At 35.2% G+C, this 26,154-nt stretch overlaps 4 protein-coding genes across 9 annotated transcripts in view; 1 reads left to right on the top strand and 3 right to left on the bottom strand.

Moving 5' to 3' along the window:
• Window positions 1-8,835, bottom strand: part of LOC136819250 (inverted formin-2-like) — a 33,199-nt gene extending 24,364 nt beyond the window's left edge. For 3 of the 5 annotated variants that reach the window (XR_010848411.1, XR_010848412.1, XM_067075471.1), the window contains exon 1: window positions 563-2,204. Coding sequence is in view for 2 of the 5 variants with exons in the window: in XM_067075471.1 (XP_066931572.1) it covers window positions 563-1,790 (1,228 nt within the window). In the remaining 3 variants the exon portion in view is untranslated. Of the gene's footprint in view, window positions 1-562; window positions 2,205-5,753; window positions 6,422-8,668 lie in introns of those variants that run through there. The other 2 variants (XR_010848414.1, XM_067075474.1) reach the window with 2 other exon arrangements.
• A 689-nt stretch (window positions 8,836-9,524) lies between these two features.
• On the bottom strand, window positions 9,525-12,153 carry LOC136819282 (diphthamide biosynthesis protein 3-like). Its single transcript, XM_067075514.1, has 2 exons — window positions 11,913-12,153; window positions 9,525-9,678 (listed from the first exon to the last, which is right to left on the bottom strand). Exons 1-2 carry the CDS (start codon window positions 12,093-12,095, stop codon window positions 9,613-9,615), a joined length of 249 nt encoding a protein of 82 aa, XP_066931615.1. The 5' UTR covers window positions 12,096-12,153; the 3' UTR covers window positions 9,525-9,612.
• Window positions 12,154-12,295: 142 nt separating this feature from the next.
• LOC136819263 (GRB2-associated-binding protein 2-like) lies at window positions 12,296-19,654 on the bottom strand. Of its 2 annotated transcripts, none has more exons than XM_067075492.1 (6): window positions 19,557-19,654; window positions 16,023-16,167; window positions 15,451-15,742; window positions 14,499-15,329; window positions 13,702-14,219; window positions 12,296-13,130 (listed from the first exon to the last, which is right to left on the bottom strand). In XM_067075492.1, the coding sequence occupies exons 2-6, from the start codon at window positions 16,116-16,118 to the stop codon at window positions 12,930-12,932; spliced, it is 1,938 nt and encodes a 645-aa protein (XP_066931593.1). In that variant the 5' UTR covers window positions 16,119-16,167; window positions 19,557-19,654; the 3' UTR covers window positions 12,296-12,929. The 2 variants fall into 2 exon arrangements, with proteins under 2 accessions (XP_066931593.1, XP_066931594.1); XM_067075493.1 differs by lacking the exon at window positions 12,296-13,130 and adding an exon at window positions 13,157-13,225.
• A 1,804-nt stretch (window positions 19,655-21,458) lies between these two features.
• Window positions 21,459-25,896, top strand: LOC136819260 (uncharacterized). Its single transcript, XM_067075488.1, has 7 exons — window positions 21,459-21,629; window positions 21,826-22,170; window positions 22,425-22,592; window positions 22,806-22,991; window positions 23,246-24,607; window positions 24,849-24,995; window positions 25,578-25,896. Exons 1-7 carry the CDS (start codon window positions 21,539-21,541, stop codon window positions 25,802-25,804), a joined length of 2,526 nt encoding a protein of 841 aa, XP_066931589.1. The 5' UTR covers window positions 21,459-21,538; the 3' UTR covers window positions 25,805-25,896.
• The last annotated feature ends 258 nt before the right edge of the window (window positions 25,897-26,154 follow it).

The following is a 26,154-nucleotide window of genomic DNA, read 5'->3' as shown; positions in this document are numbered from 1 at the left end:
GAAGGTAATCAAACATCATGTGCAAATGGATTAAACAAAATTTTTAAACATGTTGGAAGATTAATGGGATAATCTTTGATGATTGAAAATCGAAATACTTTTAGATTTCATTAACACATCTCTAGACACGAGAAAGTGAGGACTGACGTTAATACTTTTCCTACGACTGGATGAATTTCTGGAAGTAGTGAACACTATGAAAGTTGTTAAGTAGGCCTCGCGTAAAAAGGCCCCGCAAAAACTGTTGAAATATTTTACAGGCCTTTGAAAATTATTTTTTGAGGTTCATAAAAACATTACAAAATTTGTAATTCAACGAGAAACGTGTTGTGAAATTTTGATTAAGTTGTCCTATTCTTATGACTTTTCACCCGTTAAAACTTTTCTTTAGACGTTAAGTAATAATCTCGATAGGAGGTCGGCATTGAATAATGAAAATTTTATCACAAAATGAGAGATATCAGACAATGAACAGTGCGAAATCATAGCAACGCTCTATGAATGAAAATATTTAATAAGAGACGGAATCTGGAAATCAGTAAAAAAACAATTCAAAACTTACCGAAAGCAAGGTCTGAGACAAATCCACGATCTTCTTCGATCAAATAAACAATACCAATAGGATTATTCAAAATCATTTTGACAGCGCGAACAATTTCCAATTGTAGAATAGTATCAGTAAAAGATCCGATATGTTTCAAACTCAGTGCGGCCAATGCATCAAACATCAACTGTAGAGCGTCACATTCTTGTAAAATTTGTTCGATGAATTTGGAAGAACCTTTCTTCAAACAAATCATGAAAGCTGTGTATGATCTTACGGTAGGATTTTTCAGCAACTTTCGAACGGCTGCAGCATTGAGAAGCTCTCCGTCTTCACTGACCACACTTTCAGGGCGGAACTTGGTGGTCGGAGAGACTCTTTTCACGAGATTCATAAGGGCAAATTTCTTTTTTTCGGTGGGCGATACTATAGGCGGGCTGTCACTCTCCGAGGACGATAGTGAGATCTGGTTGATTTTCTTATTTTCAGTTTTCTCTGAATTTTTTTCGTTGGATTGTAGCTGTATATTACTCACAAGAGTCTTAGCTTTATCCTCATAATCCAAGTCCTCTTTTTCAGTGACTTCAATGGAATCTTTCTCATCAAAGTTCTTTGGCTTTCGACTCTCCAATTGCACTGGCGATTCTGCCTTAGTTTTCTCTTCGACGAGCGAAATCTGTTGTTCAACAACTTTCATAGGAGCCTCAAAGTTCACCTGGCATTCAAAGTCTTGTGAAGTCAAATTTTTGTCCTTAGATTCTTTGATAATGACGTCATTATTATTGATTTCTTGACTCTTTTGATCGTATTGACATCCAAAATCGATAAAAGATTTCTCTTCGAAAACTTTCTCATCGGAAGGTGGCTTGCTGTCAATTTCTTTATGAGATATAATCCCATTCGATATTGATGTATCCTTCTCCGGGCTTCCATCTGAAAGTATAGTTAGTTGAGTGGTATCCAATGGTAATATAACAAAGCCATTTGAATCGTTGAGCGCATCTTCATCATGCAGAAGCGGATCTTTTTCAGTCAATAAAGATTTATTGTTGAATTGAAATTCCTCTTTTCGCGGTGATCGTTCATCGGTGACTCCATCATGCGATGAGGTCAAAAGTTCAATGCTCTCTTCATCAGATGTTGCACGCGCGGCTGATTTTTCACCGCTTGTCTTACGCTCGGTGATTGTTTGTCTTTTGTTTTTCTTGTTTCGTCGGAAACTGGAGCATGGTAAACAGCTTTTCATATCTGCTTCCCTCTACCTTCCGTGATCAACAATAAACTCGTCCCAAATGAAATCAATCTTCTGGACTCCCTTTTACTGTTTAATGTCGTGTACGAAAAAGTGAGAATATTGTCCCAGCTATCACTTCTGGAGACTTTTATTTACGAAGATAAATTATTAAAATAAGGGATGTTTCTTCCTCCTCGCTTTTCTAGTTTTTAGTTAATGGATCCCAATGTCTTGATTTCTTTCAACTTTTCTTCATCAAAGTATAGTCTTTTATTTACTCCGTTTGCTATCACAGTTCTTCGCGTAAAACGCTTATTATAGCTGTCAACCAAGAAGAAAAGTTCATCAAAAATTTATCAAATTCAACAATGAGTGAGAAATCTTCTGAACAGTTCACTTATATTGTTTACTCCAATGCTATATTACGAGAAAAATGCTATTTTCCCAACAATCTGATTTAACGAGTAAAGCAATTACTGTATGTCGTTAATAGAGCAGCATTTAATTCATAATCATTAATTGGCGTTTCAAATAGTTAGATAATTCCCAAGGGAATTAATCTCAAGATTTATAAAGCTATCAACAAAAGCAGGTCTCCAAGCCAACAGCAGCAGCTAGTCAAACGGAAGTGTCCCAAAAAGTGATTTTGACTTGAACACAAAACGGATGATTCGATAAATAGACGTTAGAAAAATTTCTTTTGCAAGTGAAGCTTAACGATGGATTAACAGAACAAATCGTCTTGCAATGTAGTCAGAATAACTGAGTTCCTTTCTTCTTTCCTCGAGTCTGGTTTATAGGTATAACTTATGAAATTAATACGTTTTTTTGTCCAAATGATTACAAACATCAGAAAGTAGCTCACAGCGGTACTATTAAATCTACCGCAAGATCAAAAATGTTATCAATTAAACATACACTTTCATTGATTTATTATTCAATATCATTTCATTCGGCGATAAGGATAAAAAAGAGTCCTGAAAGGAAAAATTACTTAAAAATTTATTCCTATCTTTAAATAAATACGTCTAAATGAGCAGTGCAAAATCCTACTCTTGCAAACACGATTTATAAATTTGCATGCAATGTGTTCTTTCTGCGCGAAAATTTCATTTCAATATTTAAACTTCATGTCATCATATTATTTTTCAATTCCTTTGAAATACATACAAACAAAAATGAAGAAGAAATGAAATGTTTTTCACAAAGAGAATTTCTGATATTAGAACAAATCTGAGGGGAGACATAGTCATAAAGATCTTCTGTTTGAAATATTTTAGAATGAAACATTCATTTTGATTTTACGACTTTCGACTGAATATGTAATACAACTTGATAGTGGGCCCTGCCGTTGCGGGCGAATTGCTAATCACTTGGAGAAAATAATTTTTTCAAAAAATACCCTAACAAATCAAAAGTGCCTGTAAAATGTCAAAGATGCCACAAACTTTTCAAACCTCAAATAATCCAAGTAATCTTTAAGAAAGCTCTCAACCAATCCAAAATGTCGAAATATTCCCAGAAATTAATTTTGATAAAAAATTATCCTTATGTAGAAATCCCCTAAAGAACAAATCTTTTTAGAATTTCCCTCTTTATATATCGAAAAGAAATTGTGATTTTGAGGGAGGGGTGGGGGTTAAGGGGGCACCGATTCCGCAATTACGTCAATTTTTTCTCCAATTTCCGTCAAATCGTGTCAAAAAGGACCAAAATTCCGCCACCGACAATTCCTTTGAAATTCAAGATTTTTGTCAAAAACTCTGCCAATTTTGGAATTGTTATACCAATTCCAAAATTCCGCAAAACTTTTTTCTAAATTTCGTTCTTCCGCACTAAAACTGTCCAATTTTCCGTCTCCGTCAGAGAACCCAATTTCAGAAATTCGGTCTAAAATTTCGTCGAATTCCGCCACTCCGTTCAAAAAAGGGCCGATTCCGCTCCTCCGCCAACCATGAAACCCGTCCCGATTTACGGTGCGGTGGTGAATTACTATTTACGTGATGTGTTTTATGTGGCACACGCTGCAGCCAACTACCAAAGATTATTTGGAGCAAAAAACACCTGGTATCAAGAAAAAACCACTGAAATGATCTTAAAACCAAAATACCTCTCAGTTAGATATCGAAGTCAAAATATTGTTAAATATAAGCACAATAAACTTCTAAATGGTTGCACAATTTGTTACTAGGTTTCTAAACTTCATGTCCCTTCCTTCGGGAGACGCGCTCTTTTATAAGAATATAATTTGTAAGAATACTCATAATAAAATTGGCCAAAAGATTAAGAATATGCTAAGAATAACAGCATCATAAAATTTGGGAACAAAGAATGCCATTTATTAACTTTAACTGTAAATTGCCAATTATCCCCCAGTAAGGCTAAAAATTTGACCTTAAAGAAAATAATCAGGGCCCTGAATTCCTGAATGATGGACGAAATTTATGTGTGTATCAATTTTGTATATTTGGCACATTTTTGGTCAGATGACAAATAATTTCCATTCGTATATTTCCTCAGAACATCAAAAAATTACGAAATTGACAAGGATATTTCCAAACTTCTCATTCAAAAGAAATTTATATAAGTCGGAATAAGAGGGCAAAGAATGTTATGAAAAAATATAAAGAAAATCGATACAACCAAGAGTTTTTGGTAGAGTTGCTTCATGCAATATGGTCCATGTATAGTCTGTCCAAAAGTGTTCTTGAACGTTCTCGTGAAAAACAAAACAAAACGAATGAAAATATGACCAAGATATTCTTCAAAACAAAAATCTTAAAACGACTTAAAACTTCACTTCAACTCACACGTGCAGCTACGACGCTACAAAATAAAGTTAAAATTCAAATTTCCATTCATAAAACAATTCAAAGAAACAAACAAAAGCTCACAAAAAGCGGGAAGTCCATTTTAGAAATGTACATTCTTCAACGCCTGGCTGAACAATACAAAAACAAAACGTTATACAGTAATCTAATCGTGTTTGCGTGCAAAAAGAAAGATTTTTACGCTCAGAGCCATGGGTGAGAGAGAGCCTAATGTTTCACTACGTAATTATAAAGAATCCCACATAGGTCCTTATTAGAATTAATGAAGGATTTAAAGTCAAGAGTAGAATCCAATAAAGTACAGTATAAGCCTGAAGGGCTAGAAGCGAATCTTTAACCTTTCTCGACAAGAAAAAGTGAAGCCTTAGAACATACGCCGTATTTTTGACGCCGGATTGAATTTTTTTTTGTCTTTAGTTTTCGAGTGGTATACTTTTGAAATCCAGCGGAAAATTTTACTAACAATCTTCTAGCCCTTTGGGCTTATACTTCATTGGTAGAATACCAAACAAATTCTCAGATCATTCATCGCTAAAATCAGTCCATCTTCAATCACAAAAATAAGAAGATTTGAAATCTAACAAAGCGCTTTCCAGAAAAATGTAAACAAAACATTTGATGTTTTGAAAATCACAGTTTTTTTGAAATTCGAATCTTCAAACCTATCCAAAACATTCGAACAATCACCATTTCGAACGTTCGAATCAAGAAAACGTTCGAATTGTAATAGTTTTCCCACGCTCAGCAACATTTCATGATACAAAAACATTCGAATTGTGATCAATTTTCCCACGCTTGATTACGCAAAACGTTCAAATTTTTCCCACGACCTCTCCTCACAAAGGAAAGCAAACTTTGTGCTCACATCCTTGGTTGAACTGTGCGTTCTCATAGAGAATGCTCAACAGTAGACAGTTAAGTAGGTACAACATAATATGAAAATGAAAGAAAAGAAAACTCACCAAAGTTAAATCTTAACGAACTTGAGGCCAGCCAAGTATCGGTAACGAAGGGGTAGGCAGGAAGAGTTGTTTAAGGTGGTTTCAAACTCTATTTTTGCCCAGATTTGTACCGGCCGAGATTCTCTGGGACACTAAACTACAAACAAAAAAGACAAAGAAGGAAAAAGAAAGTGAAGACTTACTGAGGAGAACATTTTTTGTGACGTCGGGGTCGCATCCATCGCAAAAATACTGCAACCCTTTATTGTTCCTCATGACAGCTCTCAAACAATTGATACTAGCCAACATAATGATCGCATCATCTAAATCGATTTTCTCTTTGTTGTCAGCTCGATTGAATCGAAGGTAGGAAAGAGAATACAGCATGTTTAGGACAGCTTCAAGTCCGTGTTGTTCCAAGAAGCGAGCCATCCATTCTCCATCAGCCTGCTCCAACTTGATATGTAAGCCGGATACATTTTGCAGGGAAGGGAAATTGATAAACAGGTCTAACCATATGTGTACTTCATCACTCCCAAAAGTATCCTCTAAGAAATGACTGTTCCGATTGGCTTGATTACGTCGGCCACCTTTACGTCTTCGGACAACGGTCCCTTCCCCGTCACTATCCGTATCACTGCTCAACATTTCACGTTTCTCCGCTTCGATAGCATCGTGCGTTCGCTCTACTGCGTTCCTGAAACGCTTCATGGTTCGGCAATAATCTCGTTTTTTGTCGTGTTCCAAACTTTGAATATAGCCTTATGAAAAGTCTGTTGCTCTCGATTCTCTTGAGGTCGATCCTTCTTCAAGGTACACGCACGCAACAACAATTTGTTACTATGCTTTGTACTTCATGTTAGATACAACACTATAAAAGATAACAATGTTTTAAAACAACTTCCCAATCAAAATATTTGCCTTGTAAACAAACAGCTAAGCGTGATTTAGTCAAAGATACTAATATCCTACTGACTGGGTAAATTTTCCTGTTTTCCTTTAGGCCTATTTAGTAAATACGGAAGTATTATAAACCAAAGCAAGGTTTCAGGCAAGGAGATTAAACAGAGTCGGAACTTTCCTCGCTAATTTCAATCTATCATCCTTTAACGTGCCAAGTCGCGTCTGGAGAAAATTATTATTCCAAGATGAAGAAAAACATTCTTATCCTGGAACTTCTAAATAGCTAGTCAAACATTTGATACTTTTAGAAAATACAACTATTTTACCGAATACTAAATTACAAAGTCCACTTCGACTGCATTTCAAAATCTTACTGAGGTTTAGAGACTAAAAAATTTACTTTTTATGCCAAATAATAATCAGTAAAAAGTATCAGCTTTTTCAATCTCTCCTTTACTCTTTATTTTATCAGATAAAACCTCTCTAACTATTCTTGTCTCTTTTTAAATTATCAAGAGTTTCCAGCTCTAGAAATTACTCTATCTCATAAGGAGGGAAAGAGTCTCTTTGAAAATCAATTTTAATCAGTACGTTCTACTACGCATAAACAAAACAAAAATTTCACATGTAATTACAAAAACAAACGTCAAAGTACATCATTTCATTTGCATAGGTGTTGATGGTTTTGTAATGGTGGTAAGACCATTATAGGTGTTAAGAATGTGGATGGTTTTTTGAAAGATGTTTGAGGTTTTAGAATGCTTACAGAACTTAGTTTGATTTTTTTTTCATTGATATCCCTCCTGTTCTACCTACCTGCTACATCCAAATTCCCTGGCTTACTATGGTAACTTCTCCCTTTATTACCTTTTCCAACAGAAAATTGAAAAACAAAATAACTGACAAAACTGAAATCCTACAATTCTACATGTTATCATATTATTCGAGACCCCAAAAAATCTATCCAAATTTGAAGTAGTTGTGTGTTATAGCTGATATTCTAAAGCCTCCATAAGGATAACAAAGTAGATGAAAAATTAATGAAAATATACAAAAAAAAGAAGATGGAATATCTCCAGAACTTGAAACTTGGTTAATAATTCAAGATATCTAGCACTTTGAACAATAGACGAATAAACACAGAGCTGTTTCATGTAAAACCGTCTCAGTGTCTCGAAAAACTGAACATTTATATATTGGCCAAAGTGCTATAAACATCCTAATCCATAACAAAAATACATTCCATTCCTTATTGATATAGAGAGACGGTTTTATGACTTTCACACTAATGAACAGAATTAAAAATCTACAGAGTAAAGGTGCAATGACGTTTGACTTGTATAGACTAGCTGAAATTACCATGACGTTGGATAATTGACGTAATTAGGAGATGTTAAACGTAATTTTAACTAGAAAATCCTGTATGTTTCTTAAGCAAATAAGGAAAGTCACAAGTTTCTCGTTTCAGTGTCGCAACTAAGTTTGAATATATACAGAAATCGTAATGATTTTACACGTTTTTTTTTATAAGAACATCCTAAATTTTTGAAGCCTACGGATGTTCTTAACTTTTTGAGTTTTAAGCCTAAAAATGTTCTAAACATGTTCTCAATTCGACCATTTTGTGAATATCTTTTACCATTTCCCTAAGAAAAAGGGTGTTTTTGAGTCCATAAAGCCTTAAAATGTTCTTAACATTTTTGCCAGCGACACCATATGTCCTTATAGTTTGTTCTTATAAAAAAACCTTTATTGGTTTAGTGGGTTATTTGGCCTAAGACGAAAACCAGGTTTTTGCATCTCAACTGAACGAATTTCCGTCTAAAGACAGATGAGTTGCAGTATTGGCTTTTAAATTCTTTGGAGAGTCGATTACAGCTGCCTTAATCATACAGGGTTAGCTAGGTTTGTAAGGATATGTCCGAGCTAAATTTCGAAAATTAAACCTTTGAGAGACTGAACTTTCTGAAAAATCTGAAAAATTCTATCTATCCAATTGTTGATGCATTTACGACCCTTAGAGAGACAACAATTTTTCACAAGTTATTAACTTTTGGTCGAATTTTCAAGAATTTTTTACCCTTTGAGGAGTCAATTCGATTCTTACACCCCCCTCCCTGGGGGTTTACTCCACAAAAAAAGGTATGACAACAACAGAAGTCCAGTTAGACAGGTAAGGAGGTAAGTAATACAAAAATCAATATTAAATTCTTACCTCTTGCTAAATCTTACAAACCAATGATCCACATCTATATTCACTTTTTCTTTCATTTATTCTGCAGAAAAACAACACGAAAACAAAATGAGCATTTTCCTCCATTAGATTTCTATAAAAGCTTGTTATTAAAATGGTATTTACGATAGAATGTCAAAAGAACTTTCTCATTAAAAATAATGACAGATTTAATGAAGCCGCGACCTCCTAAGCCACAACTTAAACTTTCAAGTGTTTCTAATCAACATGAAAAGACTGGTAATTATTTGAACCCTACGAGCAAGTCATACAGATTTAGTTTGAATTAGAGACAGAAAAGGGGGTTGATACCAATAAAGGTGATTCAGCACGGCTACAACTCTCAAAAAGTTTTTATAAAGTAATCGACTCTCAATAACAGATAACCACAAAGATTGATTTAGTTGTTCTCAAGTCGTAGATTACACACCTTGAGAAAGGAGACCTTCCTATTAAGTGGCGTTTGCAAAAAATACAACAAAATAGCCTACTAAAAAGTATGGTCTATTGCAAAAACAAAATGCTCGAGGAAAATTGTAATCAAAAACCAGTTTAAATGACGATATGATAGATATGATTGGCTTGGTAACTACAGCTTTATTAAAGGGCGAGTTTTTTGCCGTTGGCAATGACGATTGGCTTTATTTAGATATCTTGTATGACAATAAAAATGTTAAAACTATAAAGCACCATAAAATTACTATAAAATTTGATATAAAATAAAGTGAAATTCACTTCTAGAAAAATAAATGATAGCTTTTAATTCAAAGAGTCAAAGAAGCGCAATAGCTTCCACTCGACCTAGAATTTTGGACATCAATTTCAGGAGAAACCCATCCTCACTTATACTTGAGCTCAGATCTATTCATAACAAATGAAATCATTATTTGCTTATTAGAAGGTAATGAAGTTGATTCGAAGGGCGTTCAAGCTTTTTCAACAGGGCGGGGTGGCAGAACAGCCTCGACTTCTTCTCCTTCCATAAAATCATCCTGAAAATTTAATGAAAAAGTGTATTTAGTAAAGCTTGGTACTCACTTGTTGAAAAAAGTGGCGTTTAACACTAGACGCACGCATTTAACTTTTCAGATCATCTATGTACTCACATGGTACTCACTGGGAGCTTTTTAGCAAAGAGAGATAGAGAAAGAGGGAAAAAGTGAAACGAAATCTTTTTGAGTGTACTCACTAGAGATCTTATGGTTTTAGACGCGCACGTATAAAGTTATACGCCGGCGTTTAGTGTTAAACGGCACTTTTTCAACAAGTGAGTACCAAGCTTAAGAGTGCAAAAAAACAATGAAAATTTATGAAATATACAAAATTTCTGTCTTTTACATGTCGAGATCAAATTCAAGGAGGAGCTTAAATTCTAATAAAAGGAGGTTTCAAAATATATTCGAGTGTAAGAAGTAATTTGAAAAAATTTAATGGAGATGGTAAACCAGAGGAATGTAAAGAGATGGAAAAACAGCTTTTCTGATTACTCAAAGTTCAACGATCACTTCTATTTAAAATTCTATTGTAAAAACGTTGATTAGGTCATTAAATGAAAGTCCAGAAAAGACGGCTCGCCATACAAATCGGACGGTTTCTACATGATTTGACGATATAAATGAAAATTTGTTTTTCCTTTTTTGCCGATTACTAGTTCAATTTTTAAGAATAAGGAGCAATATTTTTACCAATGTATAGCAAAAGAAATTCTTAACGCAATGATATTAAATTAGTTCTTGTAAAACTGTCAGAGGTCGAGTAAAATCAAGATGAAGTTATAATTTTCTCGAGCTCTAGCTTTCCATATTATAGTGCGGTCATGATGCGGTTATATCAGTAGAATCGCTAGGAAATTCTGAGCAAGAAGATATAGGTACCTTTTCGTATAGGAGAGGTGTACCCAAAATATAAGCCCTAAAAGTTTGCGCATAATCAGGCTTGAAACAAAAGAATTTTGTCACAACACGCTAATTATGCAGATTTTTTATAGCGACAACAAAAGAAACCTATTTACTCGACTTAAACTCCCTTAAGCTTGGTCCTCACTTGTTGAAAAAATCGCGTCTAATCACTAGACGCCCTCGTCTAACATTAGACGCGCGCGACTTAGTGTTTGGAACCTCTAGTGAGTACACTCGTTAGACGCGAGCGTCTAGTGTTAGATGCGGGCGTCTAGTGTTAGACGCCTGGAATTTGACAAAATTTGTTAGACGCGTGGAACAAAAAATTTTGTTCCGCGCGTCTAACGTTCAAAGGCACCGCAATGTAAACAGAATTAAATGTCCCCAAAGTTGTAAATTCTGGTATCTTTTCATATCTTTTTCGTATTTTTTCGCTCTTTTTGAAAAATATTTTTTACTCTTTTTGTCATAAATTTTGATCTAATGAAGCAATTTTAAAGTTTGATATACCAAAATTTTAGTTAAACCTTCCTCTAAACGATTTCGAAAAAATCAAGCTAATATATTTTTTCACTTTTTCGCAATTTTGAATCAAACAGGGGAAAGTTTTTTCAGAACATCTGGTATGATGTCTCTGACAGGGATTGTTGGCTTTCTCCAGTGGCCAGAAACTTTAATGTTACAAAGAGACGTTCTCTAACTGATATTGGCTGACGCATTGAGTGGGTTTCTTGCTGATACGATGTTGAATTAGTGAGAGAAGATGCTCAAAGCAAGATTGAGTCATTCTTTGATACCGAAGAGACATTTCACTGTCTTTTAGCAATGTTTGAAACAAGAGTATTAAACGTTCCATGGATTGGTCTTTCTTGAAAAATATCTCGTACCCAAAACCGCCTGCGACGCGCTTTTCTCCTATTTTGTCATTTTCGTAACAAAAGTAGAAGGAGCAAATCTTCACAATTATCAAAGTAGCTTTCATCATCACTGCTATCCATCTTCTTTCCATCACTCAATAAGAAAACATAAACTGAAGAGAAGCTCAAACTCATAACTTCATTTATTCACATTTCCCATATTTTAATCCTTTAATTCAAAAAAGTTCATGGTAGTGAGGACAACAAAGACATAATTTCTCGACGCACGCGCCTAAGGACTCGACGCGCGCGTCTAATGTTAGACGCGGGCGTCTAGTGATTAGACGCGATTTTTTCTATAAGTGAGGACCAAGCTTTAAGGGCAAGAGACCTGGTCTATGACGAGCCGTTTTTCCATTGTTTTCAAGAAGCTGTTTTTCCATCTCTTTACATTCCTCTGGGTAAACTTACAATATCATAAATGACTTTGATGATGAGTGAACAACTCGGACAAGTTGCTACATCTTCTCCGTCCGCCAACATTTCACGCGTGATCTCGAAGCGGTCACCACACGGGCAGGGATAATAATATGTTTCCGATTCTTCATCATAATCGAAATCTTCAATTTCTACCTCGTCATGAAACACTGACATCTTGGGGAGATTTTTTTTTCTGTTTTACTACATCGATGCTTTTTTTCAATTTTTCCTCTGAAACGAGAAATAATAACAAATGTTGAATTGAAACACCTGATTGAAGATGCCCAAATACAATACAGTAAGTATGCTGGTAAATTATATTGAAGTTTAGGAATAGCAGTAGGAGAGGAATTAATAAGAAAGCATATTTCTTTGAGTTTTTCCCGCAATTTGTTAAATTTGCAATAATAATATTTTGACAGGAACAAAAAATACGTTAGCTATGTACAAGATATTTTTATAGAAAATTTCTAAAAATAATGTGAAAACGGATATAAAGTTATTAAAACTTGGACCCATACCAGGTCTGTCTTTTCTGGTCCTTCCTTAGGGTTCAATTTAACTAACTTATCATGAGACACGATCGAGGTACTCTAGTTTTGTTTTAGACACTGAAAATACTTCAATAAAAATACAAAACAATACGAAATAAATTTGATTATATTCCATAAAAAATCACTACAAAAATAGAGATAAATCCTCAAAAATAAGTTTGATAGAAAAGTGATTATATTAAAATGAATCATTACACAAAAATAAATTATAGAATTCAGTAAAAAAGGTATAAAATTACAAAACAAAGTAAATCATTGGTAAAAAATGTTTTTAGAATTATAGTACATCATTTTTTAATACTGTAGTATGCATTATTATAAGGTAAAAATACATATGAACAAAAAGGCCAAAAGGTCTGTTGTTGAAATGATCGACACTTCATCAAGGTATGTTAAATAAAAGCCTTTTCCAATAAAACTGTAACTTAAATTCAAAACAAATTTCATTTTACTCTCATCTGGCACAATTTATAGGACTTTCCCGGTTAACCAAACCGCCTTCAACAGCTTTGGTGGCTGTGACATCAACAATAAGGTAGTGACCACTACCAGGTTCGGATTCTTCGATCTCCACATCTCTTTCTCTGGCTTCTTCAGAAGATTGAGAGTTGTATCGATTGCCTTCAACTGGAGAGTACAGCAAAGGTCGCTTCGGCTATAACCAAACAATTCAAGAAATAATCATCAAACTTTCGACCACTATAACTTCTATGGAGAATGGGTAATGATTCATTGTTTTACCAGGTTTTACTACAAAAAATAAAGACTACAAAGATTAGTTTTAAGCTTCTTACAAAAACATGCGATTGATAACAATCTATGAAAATAGCAATGATACGAGCCTTGCATTTCATATGGAGTATTTCATAATACATTCAAAGCCTAGCCTACAGTTGTAGGTTTTTATCACTGATAATCTGATGGTTGGACCCAGTCGTCTCATCCTGTAGGATTCAAAATATGCACCATTGTAATGCCCTCTGGAAACTATTCTGTTGTTTCTAGTCAATACACCACTTGCAGCTTTCTTAATAGTAACGAAATGTCAGAAGACATTGCAGCGGTGGTGCATATTTTGAACGGATGAATATATAATAAAGAGTTGACACAATATCTATGTTTCAAACTCAGAGTTTCATAGTCCTCAGGCACCAATCATCAGTGAAATCAAAGAATAAAGACACACTGACATACTCAACATCCTAAAACATTCATTTCATGCTTACCCTGTCCTTAAAATTTTCATAACTGATCCCATCAAAAGCATCATCATTCTCATATGAGACTTTTGATGAGTTTGATGCAGAGGAGACTTTGCGTGCTGGAGAAGATGAATTCTCATATGTAGTGTTTTGTTCTGGTGTAGGTGGTACTGGTCGTGTATTATCTGGTGCGATTTTTATATTGATATGTGCAATTTTATCAACAGTTAGTTTATTACCATCTGAGTCAAGAGTTACAGTTGTATCGTTAAGTGCAGTCGTGCTGTTGTTAGTTAATTGGTGTTGTTGGTAAGGATCAGGACGTGATGACAGATTTGGTAGTTCGTTATAGCCAAGTAATGGCTCAGAGTTTGTATTATCATCGTCATAAATATTATAATAACTTGGTTTAGGCATACCATCAAAACTATCTTCCCCTTGCAGACGCCAGTGTGGTGGTAAAGTAGAAGAGGACGGCTTCTTTGCACGGTCAACACGCGGTGGCAAATTAGGCTTTGTTTCTCGCTGCACAGGAGGTGGGTCTGTAATGACAAACAAAGAACGTTTAGAATTCTTAAAGGGATTATTTTACTTCAAAAATAGAGAGTAGAATAGAATCTAAAGTATTGATTACTGAAGGACTAGCAATTCCAGTTTAAGAAATGAAAGAAATATATTAAGTTATAATGGATTGTAGGGAAAATGATGGATTTCTTTAAAGCTTGAATAGTTAACTTGGGAAAAAAGGAGAATTATAGCTTTCCATAAGTAATCTAGGGAAGATAAAGTACTATCAGCTGTTAGATCCCAAGATTTGATACCTTCACTATCATTAGGGGATTTAGGTGTAACACTTGGTATTTCAGAGAAGGATGGATCTTCTCTTTTTGGTGGGACATCCGGTGTCGCAACATGATGGCGTGGAAGAGAGGAAGATTTTTGTGAATTTGTATCTCTTAGCATCCATGGCATTGTTGTGAATTTCTTTTCAGGACTTGGTCCTGTGTGTGTTCTAGATGGCAGTTCATCCTTTGGTCTCATAGGATAATAAGAAAGTTCATAAGAATCTGAATCTTGATGATGCTGTTGTTGTTGTTGTTTTTCATTTTTGGGATCCATTTTTTCGTAACCTATCATTCCAAAATCAGGTGTTCGTGTTGGAGCTTGTTTAGTTGCTGGGTTTGGAAGTGGTGGCGGCGGTTTGGAGGTTGATTGTTTGGGAATAGGTACTGGTCGATTGGGTGGTATGGAGTAAGATGAGGAGGGTGTATTATTGATAGGAACTTTATAAATATCTTCATGATCAGTTTGATTGACCACATCTAAAATATCATATCCATCCGGGGTGGTACCAACATCTGATTGGATTGGCGCATGGGAAATCAATGTGCGAGGCAATTCAACAGTTACCTTTGGGAACATTTCAGATGCTGGTGTAGTATTGAATCTATTGGATATTCCTGGTACTCGATAATGTTCTTGAGAATGAGCTGAACTAGCTCTTGATCTTGATGCAGATTGGTTTGATGGTCTCCGAGAACTTGGACTGGTCCTGACCATAACGGGAGAGGACATATTAGAACTACTACTTGTTGTGGATACAGCACTTGATAATGAGTTTGATCGGTTAGGTAGCTCTATTCCATCTGAATCTAAATTTTAAGAAAAAAAGTTTTATAAAAAAGTTTTATTTGAGGCAAGAATATGACAAATAGTGAATAAGGGAAGGGTGTATTTAGTTAGAAGTCCATGAAATCCATAATTTAAGGATACCTGTAAATTGATTTTGATTCAACATGTTAATTTTCTCGATCCATTGATTCATGTCACTTTTAGTGGAAGCGATGAAATGATAAGTTCGTTCAGGTGTCTCAAGTTTGAAGAACCAACGCCATTTCTCACCAAACTTTACACCACTGATTTTGAATTCTTCTTCATTTGGGTCAGGTACAACATTTTGACAATTTCTCAAATCGATAGGTTCTTTTAAAGGCTTCTTTTCTTTCTTTTCTTTGTAGTATTCCAGTGTTTTGTCAGAACATAGTCGAAAATATCTCTTGTGCCACTAGAAAATAATCATCATTGTGATATTAATATACTTATTATTTTCCATTTGGAACAAAAGAAACATAAACCAGCATTGCAAGGCAGTCAAGTATTTATCTGATATCGATAGAAAAGTGAGGGACAACCTAAAAACAGTTGGAACAGCAAGTTTGACATCTTATATTGGCGTCCAAAAATAAGTAAAGAAAGTGGGAAATAAGAAATTTAGAATCAATTTTTAAGCTACTTTCATGTTTGTAAACAATCACTTAAAAATATGAGCTTATAAGCTTGCTTACCTTGAAGCCTTTTTCAATTTTTGCTTGAGGTGGAGACTTCTTCAAGAATCCTTCATGTATAACCTTTCTAGTCTCCATGGTGAAATTGTCATTCATGATGTTGTCTGTTATTATTTATATTTCATGATTTTCAAATTTTACATCACTGAAAAAATAAATAAGGTTTTAAGTTAATGGCCAGGAAATTATGTCAAAGAGGGGCGAGACGTTTTGAAAGGAAAAATCCTAATTAGACAGATTTCTTAGGTTCTAATTAACACCAAAGAGTCTTTTCAACCCATATCTTCTACGTAAATGGTTCCACCTTTAGCACGCCTTTTTTCATGCCCTTTTAGCGTGTGTTTATAAGATGCTGCCCTCCTAAAATCACTTGAATTTTGGTAAAAACAGCCTTTTTAGTGGAAAAAAAATAGATCGCTGCCCTGCCTTTCTAAAATATGGCACGGCTTATAAGCAGGTTCTAGGTAGCCCCTAAGAATTTAGGTGACCCCTAGAATTTAGGCGGCCCCTAAGTTTTAGAAACTAAGATGTATCTTTAGAAGTGCTTTAATCTCATTGTTAAGCACAATTGAATGCAACATAAGCCTGTTGACAAAAATCCTAAACGATATTACCGTCTCACTGAGACAGAACTTTTATTAAAATGTGAAAAAAATGTATAATGAAATCTATGAAATGGATAAAGTTTTGTGCCGCAGACTCAAATTTTTGCTATTCTAAATTCGCTGTCACCTAATTAACACAATAATTTAGAATTCAGCCCCCATTTTAGTTTAAATAAATGTAGGTGACCCCTAGCTGAGTAGGTTGCCCCTGGCGTAAAGCTATTTCTAGGTACCAGTTGTTGTTGAACCTTTTAGCCCCCCCCCTGCGGCCAGGGGGGGTGAAGCTATGTATGGCCTGTTTAGGCCTCCTTCAGGCCTACATAAGTCCTTCAGACTTATACATGAAAAGTGGAAAATTCTGGTTGATTTTTTAAGGATTTTTCTTATCGACAATCTTTTTTTAAACAGCTTCAGGCTGTAAGGGGGAGGGGTCACCGTTAATGCCATCAAAAATAAAGAAAAAAAGGGAAATCTCACTTACAATGAAACCTCCTTATAGTGTCCAAAAGTCTTATAAAAAAATACTAAGAAACCATACAATAGACCTTTTGCTAGACGCAGTGTCATTTTGCATAATTAAAAACTTCAGCTTCAAAACAATGACATGTTAATGTATCAGTGAGTAAGTCTGCGACCGCAGTCGATGGGGACCCAAAGGCTCCTCTTTCTATAGCTATCTACTCAAAGGTAGGGGAGGGCGCCACTCTTTTTCCCTGAATTTCTCCACTTACCAATGATCCTTCTCTTAATTGCTGAGCATCAAGCAGAGGGGCATCAAGTACCATTTTGAGAATCTTTGGTATGACCCCGCTGGGGGTTGAACCCACAACCTTACGAACCGTAGCCGGATGCTCTACCACTGCACTACAGTCACTGTTAATGTATAATTATTATAAGTGTGAGCTTATTTTTTTGTAATCATTGTTTTGACTTTTTCTTTTTTAATTATTCAACATGACATTGTGTATAGCAAAAGGTTTATCCACCACTTTGCCACACTTTCACAATCCGTTGTCTTGGAATATAATCAATATATAATATGTGACTTAATTTGGCAATTTTTCCTTTCCCCCTTATGATAACACCCCTGACTCACTTCAAGTGAAATCTTAAGGTTACGTTACAGTTTGAAACCACATTTTTCCCATATGTTAAGAAAAAAGTGCTTAAATGTAATAAGCAAAGCAAAAGAATGCAAAATAAATTTTCAGTTTTAAAGAAATAATCTAAGTCAATTATCTAAATTAATCCTATACTCTTTGGTTAATGTTGGTCTAGTTATCTTTTGGAACAATCATTTTCTATCTAGAATTTTCATGTATTTGTTTTTGTAAAAAACTAATTTAACGCAAGCTAATCATTTTTCTCTCGCACGCTCAAGGGGAAAAGGAAAGTGATCGATATTCTTTGAAGGAAAAACGTCAGAAACAAACCCAAAAATGATCTGCGGCACTATCGTAAAGCTAGAATCGCTTCGCGTACTCTTCGCTTGAGAAAATGATTGACAGATTGAATGAAGTCGCGGGCGTTCTGCAAGCGTTTCGGCTCAATCCTCGGACCGCGCTAAAAATGGTAGACTGAGCTGTGATAGATCATTTCGATGGAAGTTGTTGGAATGTTTACAAGGCTGTTGACAGAAAATCGTTTGTTTTATTGTCAATGATGACACTGCGGTTATTAATTTTGTTAGATCTGACAAATTGATGTTTGTAAGTGCACTTTATAGTTTTGATTTCCATTGAAGAATCATATTCTGGTTTTCATGTTATTAGATGCTGTTTTAGAGCTTTAGAGCTAGCCTGTCTGCCAGTATGGAACGCCGAAGATCTTCGGCGTACAACTGAAACATTCTTGGCGCATTGGCGTAAGGGTACTTACAAAGATTGTTTGACTTTCAGTTGGCGTAAAGTAATAATTCCAGCTTGGCGTGAATGACTCCATAATCCATCAATTTTTAGCTTTCATTTGGCTAAATTTGCTTTCGCTCGCGTCAATTTATTAATTGTGTTGGCGCATGCGCCTCTTTTCCCATCTTGCACCCTTATTGAAAAATTGAATGTTGGTACAAAAGGCCAGGCCCAGTTGATTGTTTGGTTCGTGTCCTAGAAGCTTTGAAAAATGGGTCGGTCGGTCGGTCGATCGGTAGTTAAAATTGGAACCTTTTTTTTATTTTCCCACAAAAAACCTCAATTTTTAAAATTCCTCAAGCAATCGTGCAATCCTGGAATCCAAACGTGAATGTAAAGAAATAGCCTAAAGCCTGGATCCACAAAGGCACGCGTCGCAATCGTAAAATAACTTCTAGTTGGAGATTAAGGCGTTCGCTGCGTGTGCTTAAAGGAATACAGCTGTGAGTCTCTGCTTTTAGGTGCTTAATATTCGTTTTTAAGTACGGGTTACACTGGGACATTTTCTGTGCGCGAAGTGGATGTTGTTTAGAAGAATCACAAAGCAGTCAGTTAAAAAAGAACCGCAGAGATAGTAGTTATCATGTAAAAAGGAAGTAATTTTTTTTTGATTTTTCCGACTCAAAGTGAAACACTTTTTCTAAAAGATTTAGAGTCGGTCGGGAGGACACGAACCAAACTATCAATTGGGCCTGGCCAAAGAAATTTTGCTTGGCAAGAGGCTTGCTGTACGGAAAAATATCTTTGGCGCGAGATTTCGTGGAATCCATACTGGCCTGTCTGTGTAAAGTTGGATCTTTCGGATTCTACTCATTCTTTTCTAGAATTTTGAAAGAAATTCTCTAGAGGTTTTTTTTTGTATGATTTTTCTGGGTTCAAAAGACTAGGACTAGACCGCAGTTCGTCCCTACCTAGCGCTAGCTAAATCCCCCTGCCTAAGTTCAGATAGGATTAAACTAAGCTGAAATGGAATTTGATGGACAAAGTAAAGTTTAAGCTACGTAATATAGATCATTCCATACCTTTGAAACGTTTTTCACAAGCAAAACCATTGGCTGTGGTTCGTTTTAGCCTTCTGATCTCTCTGCTCTGCATCTGACAGAAAAAAAATTCTAACCCTGTTTAGTCGGTCCCAACTGTAAAATACTTACTTGCTACACGATTATATATACTACATCATTAAAGTCTTTTATCTCTAGTTGACATTATAAGAGATCGGATAATTTTTATTACGCTATGCAGCTGGACACGGCTGTTCTTGAGACAAACCTGAGTTTTGTATCATTCCTATCACCCCGCCCCGCGCGTAGTTTTTACTCTTTTCATTAAACTTCAGGTGAGAAGCCGGCGGTTTTGCCTACACGCTTTTTTTTAATAAGAGAATACACTTTATAAGAATGTCCATGATGAAAATGGCCAAAAAATTAAGAATAATGCTAAGAATATCACCATCATGGAATTTTGCTACTCAAGCTAAGAAACCCATTTTTAGAGCATTTTCCATTATAATTTGTCAATTACCCCCAAGACGCCAAAGTAAGGCTCACTTCTTTCACAAAAATGCCATTTTATGCTTGAGACGTATGTACTAAATGTTAAATCTAGTCTGAATTAGGATCCTAACCTAAGAATGCTGTAAGAATATCTTAGGATGATTTTCCCAAAACAGTTAAGAATATCCATGACGAAATGGTTTTACACCCTTCTTTATAAAAAAAAGCGTGTATTATTTCGTAATCACCACCCTGTCAAGCTTCAGGGTGTAGTAAAAAGAGACCCCTATACTGTATTCCGGTTGTTACACTCTTTTAATGCTTGAAGGGATAAAAAAAGGTCATCTATTTGCACCTTATGCAGAAAGGTTAGGAGTATTACGCTCGAAACGAAGGACGATATGACGTAAGGTAAACAGCTTTCTGTGCGAGCGTCGGAAAAAAATTTTCGTCGTAAGACAAAGTGTAACCACAATCAAGCTCATTTCAGGTATTTAATGTTTTTCATCCATCCATCGTTTCTATTGAATAACACAAGGTATAAAGGGATACAAACTTATTATTTTTTATTTTTCACTTGAGAAGAAAATGAAGGGAGACAAATAGAATCGAGTACTTGTATACCGGCAATATTGAAACAATGGTATTTCCCCCGGTATTTCACTCTACTACCGAAGAACTGACGAAAAACACAAACATATTGTTGAAGCTTTAAACCTCACAATGAATTGGAGGAACTCAAAAAGGAATGTTATCAGTCAAAATGAAACAGAATGTTTGCCGACGTCATCACTGATTTGAATATCAACTCTTCATAGTGTACATAATGTGAAATAAAATACATTCCTAATATAGGTAGAGACTTGGGAGGGATACACACCTGAAAACTTGAAAAAAGTCTCTCTCGTTGTGAGTGCAATTCCCCAAAAAGGGCAGCCCGGCCGGTGAGGCAATAATTTCTTTAATTCTTATTACGAGAACTAGTTTTGCCAAAACTAGCTCCAATCTTAAGGTAACATAAGTGACAGGATTCTATGTTTAATTCTCTCTCACATGCACTTTCTGGAAAAATAAATACATAATCTTTGAAGCGACTGGTTAAATATGGGACCCAGACTGAACCAATCGCGGTACCAGCTTGGGAATGAAATAACTAAAGTTTTCAAAGATAACTTCTCTCAACAGTTTTACAGGGTACACCAATCATTGATTATTCGATACATTAAGTACGCACACAAAAATGGTATTCAAGACGATTCTATCTTTAACCAAAATTTACCAAAAAATGTTTTAAAAACTATTTGAAAGAGCAACACATTTCAGGAAATGAGGAGAAACAAAGATTATCAATCGCAGTCAATAATGTTGATGGAGAAAACACTTGGTGATTAATGACTAAAAATTAGAGGGATGAAAATTTTTTTTTATTTTGAATGGACTTAGTGAAAGCTCATTGACACGTTTCTAATCTTTTGAGCATATAATGGAGATTCGATTTGTTCAGTTTGAGTATGATGGGTTTTTTTAAGTACACAACTTTGTTGGTTTTGATATTGCTGGTTGGAGTTTTGGGGCAAGAGAAAGGTTCGATCGTCAGTAAAAGTAAGTATTGATCCCAATATATGAAGCTAGAACTTCAAATATATCAAAACATGAACAATCTTTTATTATAAGAGTCTGTAAGATATTTACTGACAATGATATTGATAAAGTAAAATAAATGCAATCGACAATGCCTTTTTTATAATAATTACGCCATTAAACGAAATCTTAAAATTTAATTTCATGATCTCTTTAGAATGCGAGTATGTCTTCAGGGCGAACAATCAATATTTCACAAGTCCTGGTTATCCGGAGTTCTATCCGAACAAAGCAGTTTGTAGATGGAAAATTATAGCAGATGAAGGTTTTCACATCAAGTTGACCATCATCAACGTCGATATTGAAGATTCAAAACATTGTAAATTCGATTCAGTCACTGTTTACGATGGTGAGGGCGATACCGCTATTCCGATTCGCCGATTGTGTGGAACAAAGCTACCGGAAAATATTCAAAGTATTTCGAATGTTTTTACAATCACCATGGAAACGGATGGGTATGGAAATGGGAAAGGATTCCAAATGAAGTATTCTATCATGCCAGGTGAGCTTCAACGTCTCATATAAATGTTAAGTTAAACAGCTCTCTGCTTAGAACGCTCGAATTTCAACTAATTTTGAAAAACACCCATCATAAAATGGAATCACAATTCACCAATCTCATTTTCTTGTATTGTTTTATGACTGGAAACAAGTGAGCGTTTTGTACAATACTGTTGCTAAATCTAACAGACTTCCTTGCAAAAGTTAACATATGACGTGAATCTTTTTTATTCAAAGAGGTTTCTTTTCTTTTAGAGTGTTTGCTGGTATCAGAAGGGAGTACCGGTGTAATGGAATCACCGGGTTATCCTCTGGGCTATCCGGATGGTGTTTCGTGCAATTTTCATTTCCCCTTAGTGGAAGTTGGGAAATTTATTCACATTTATTTTGAAGATTTCCAACTAGAAGAAGTACAGCATTATGGTGAGTGGTGTGGGGAGGGGTTATTTGAAAAACTACACAGTTATCTTTCATCTAAGACATGATAAGAACTGCGAGGTTGATTTGTTTTTTTGTTTTTCTATTATAATTTTTGTATTGTAAATGTTAGAATTGACATTTAATTCCTGAAAAGAGAATTTCCGTTGAATGAATGAAAAAGGTGGCCTTGACCATAAATCATCTTCTTTCGTTTAGAATGCTTTGACCATTTGTCACTTCTTACATTGGATGAATCAGGCGAAGAGAAGATGGAGGGCCAGTTTTGTGGCACTGCTCTTAAAGAAAAAAGCTTGTGTTTTAAAACAGGTCAACTCTCCATGAAATTCGTAACCGATAAAATGTGGAATACGCGCGGTTTTAAAGTATCGTATATGATCTCAGGTATTAAAGCATTCTCTACTAAATAATAATAATATCACAATAGATCGGAATTTCTGATAAAAATAATTCGATTGATTCCAACCCTTGCTAGAATTGATTACTTTCGCATCGTGTTTCCTTATCAACTATGCTATGGTCAATGTATAGCCGATCTTTGTTAAGGAAGAACCAGGAAACATATATTATACCAGTGATAAAAAATGTACCTGAGTAAGGTAATGAATATTGAGATTTCCAAAATTTTCATTTCATAGAGGATGAATGTTCAGCGAAAGATGACATCTCTCACCTTATTGACGATACACAACAAACCGTCCAATTAACCGACCTTCAAGTCTTACAACAATTGCTTGAAAGAGAACTGAACGAAGCTTCCTATATCTCTTCTATTGTAAACAAAGATGAACCAATCAATGCCGAGAAATCTAAACTGACCAATCAGCATGAAGTATCTTCAGTTAAACAACCAATTGGATTGCAGCATTTGTCACCAGTACCCTCGATAGAACTCCAATTGCAATCATCACAGACACTTGTTAGCAGACAAGTCTATTTAAACAGTAGCAATCTTCATGAAACAGTCAAAACTCACGCAATCAATACAAATCATTTGCTTCTAAATCAATATTCAAAATCAAAATCAATCAAAGAAGCAAGTCAAGTTGAGACAAAAAGTTACAAATCAAATCAAATTTATAAAACTAAAATATCGAAAGAGCATGAAACATCTCAATATCAGTTTACTCAAACTCCAACTTTGGAATTGAAAGCAATCTCAACTATCGGATCATCATATAATATTCAACCATCTAAATCATTATATGAAAAGCAGTTTTCTACATCACCATCTAGATCCATTGAAGTACTACAGACCAGCTCTATTTCTTCAAAACTCGAACCTTCTTCTACCTCTTACGAAAGCATCAAAGAGAGCCAAACATTTGAACAAAGTACCTTCATAGGCTCCAAATACAGTGAAGCTAATCAGATATCATCATCGAGTGAGAATGATTTGTCGTCTATGTTTATTGGTCAAACGACAACAAATAAGGACGAGATAGCTGAAAGCTCAAGACATCTCAAAGCCTCTTCAGAAATATTGTCGACCAAGCTATCGATGACTAGTCAGAGTTCAATTCCCCCGACAAAATTGAGGAGTGAGTCAAATTTTGTAACAGATAAAATTACGCCTTCCATAAGTTCAACGAGTTATGTATATGCTACCGAGATAGGAAAATCACTTGCGACCAAAGTGTCTAGCAGCATGACGGTAGATTCTGATACGATATCACAATCCAAGGAGAGTGGGAACACTAAGACATTGTTGGCAAATTCGGATTCCGAAAAAGTGGTATCCACTGAAACACCAGCTGAAAAATACCAGTTTTCCTCCAAAATTACCGGTAGTCAATCAATAAGTATTACAGACAACGAGGGTGCTCAGCAACAGACGGGTACTCCCATGGCAACAGAAACAACAGAGACCTTATGTTTTGCACCAATATCCAGCCTACCAGCATCGGTTTTGTTGAAGGCATCTCACACGGCATCAGTGTTGGAAGCACATGAAAGTAAAGCGTTGAAAATGGAAAATATAAGAATGAGATGTGGCAGATGTAAGTCATTTTCTTCTTCATGGTATCCAGTTTGAAGTGGCGCAAGAAAGGCACCCCCCGCTAAATTTCTAGAAGATGTAGGACATCATATGAGATATTTAGCACTCGCTACTTGATTAATAATGATGGCTCCTTCATTAGGGCTAAAAACCTCCACTAAAAAACCACTAGATTTAGGGCGAAAAAATGACGATAAAAATGTAAGATGTCAAACTAATATGTTTTTCTTTTCTATCCTCAGATTTGAACTTTGAATGGCGCGGAGGGCGACTTCCACTTGACAATTTATCGCTCAAAGCAAAGGAAGTGATCGGTAACGCATTCGGTTCGAAGATCTTAAACACTTTTGAAGTTTGTTGGCCTCAAGATGGACTGGCCGGTGAGCAAGGTGAGACAAAGTTGCATCGATTATTTCAAGCTCTTTTAATAATTATTCTAAATAGATAATCAGATACTTTGATTTGATTTTTCTTGCCCACTTTTTAATCCTATTGCGTTTTTACAAAGTTTTTATATTTTATATTTATTGTTTTTGGTGATTGTAACTTGAATATCTTTTGAAAATTTGGGAAATAATCGAGCAAAATTATTTGGCGAAGCGAAATATCTCAAGCCATTATTCTTTAATCATTTGTATGCAAAGAATTAAGTCTATTAGTCCCGCTGCTGAGGTCGAAAAGTGTCCAGAAAATGGTCAGAATTAGCTTAATTCTTTGCGGAAACTCACGAATTAGTAGGTGTCTATTACTATTCGAAAGAGTTTCCGCAATCTTTTCTTAAAAATGTCGAAAAAATCGACTTAAGTTTATTTAAATCGATTTAATCGATTTTAATCGATTTTAATCGATTTTAATTAATTTAATAGATTTTTACGAAATTTATCAACTTTGCAATGAAAATTCATGAAATTTCATCCTAAAGTTAAAGACATTTAGATTTATCAAATGCTCATAAAATTGTGTTTTTTTAGAAATCATGAATTATGGCAATTTACTGACCACAGCAAAGGGAACAAAATTTTTACTGCGTATCCAGCAGAATCACATCCATCTAGTTGAGATCACTGCAGACATTGTGGAGGCTTATGAAATGAAGCAGTTGATGGAATTACCAACAGATTCAAATAAAAAGGAAAGCTTGAAAGAATATTTGAGAAGGATACCTTCAACTGTTAAAGTCTCCTTGCTTTTCTGTTGATCTTCGATGAAGGTGCTGCGTCCAAGTTGTTGTTTATATCATATCATTTATTTTAATGTATTCTGTCACTTTGATTAACGCTAAAATGAAAAAATAAAATAAAGTAAAGCCCTTATTGTTGTTCATATTGTTATTCTTCTCTCGAAGTAGAGAACACGATTACTTAACATGGTTTTCCAAAACCTTTACGCTTTAACCAAACTTTAAGTTACAAATCTTTTTCATTACGGTTGTTATTCGAAATGATGAAATCATGGCTTCAATAGGACTTGTCAAAATCGGAATTTTTTAACGTTCGAAAAATACATTTCTTAATCTTTGAGGGGTAAGGAAACCATACCAAAGACTAG

The sequence above is a fragment of the Clytia hemisphaerica genome, unplaced genomic scaffold, assembly GCF_902728285.1.
Source record: "Clytia hemisphaerica strain Z4C2 unplaced genomic scaffold, Clytia hemisphaerica genome assembly, whole genome shotgun sequence".
Classification (NCBI taxonomy): Eukaryota; Metazoa; Cnidaria; class Hydrozoa; order Leptothecata; family Clytiidae; genus Clytia; species Clytia hemisphaerica.
Note: the sequence above shows the minus strand (reverse complement) of the source record. Positions and strands in the feature narration are given on the sequence as shown.

Coding starts and splice junctions, on each gene's coding strand:
- LOC136819282 (XM_067075514.1), bottom strand. CDS start 12,095: ATGTCAGTGTTTCATGACGAGGTAGAAATTGAAGATTTCGATTATGAT. Junction 9,679..11,912: donor TCAAAGTCATTTATGATATT/GTAAGTTTACCC, acceptor TTAAATTTTCAG/GATGATTTTATGGAAGGAGA.
- LOC136819263 (XM_067075492.1), bottom strand. CDS start 16,118: ATGAATGACAATTTCACCATGGAGACTAGAAAGGTTATACATGAAGGA. Junction 15,330..15,450: donor GAATCAAAATCAATTTACAG/GTATCCTTAAAT, acceptor CTTAAAATTTAG/ATTCAGATGGAATAGAGCTA. Junction 14,220..14,498: donor ATCCCCTAATGATAGTGAAG/GTATCAAATCTT, acceptor TTGTCATTACAG/ACCCACCTCCTGTGCAGCGA.
- LOC136819260 (XM_067075488.1), top strand. CDS start 21,539: ATGATGGGTTTTTTTAAGTACACAACTTTGTTGGTTTTGATATTGCTG. Junction 22,992..23,245: donor AGTATCGTATATGATCTCAG/GTATTAAAGCAT, acceptor TTCATTTCATAG/AGGATGAATGTTCAGCGAAA. Junction 24,996..25,577: donor TGGACTGGCCGGTGAGCAAG/GTGAGACAAAGT, acceptor GTGTTTTTTTAG/AAATCATGAATTATGGCAAT.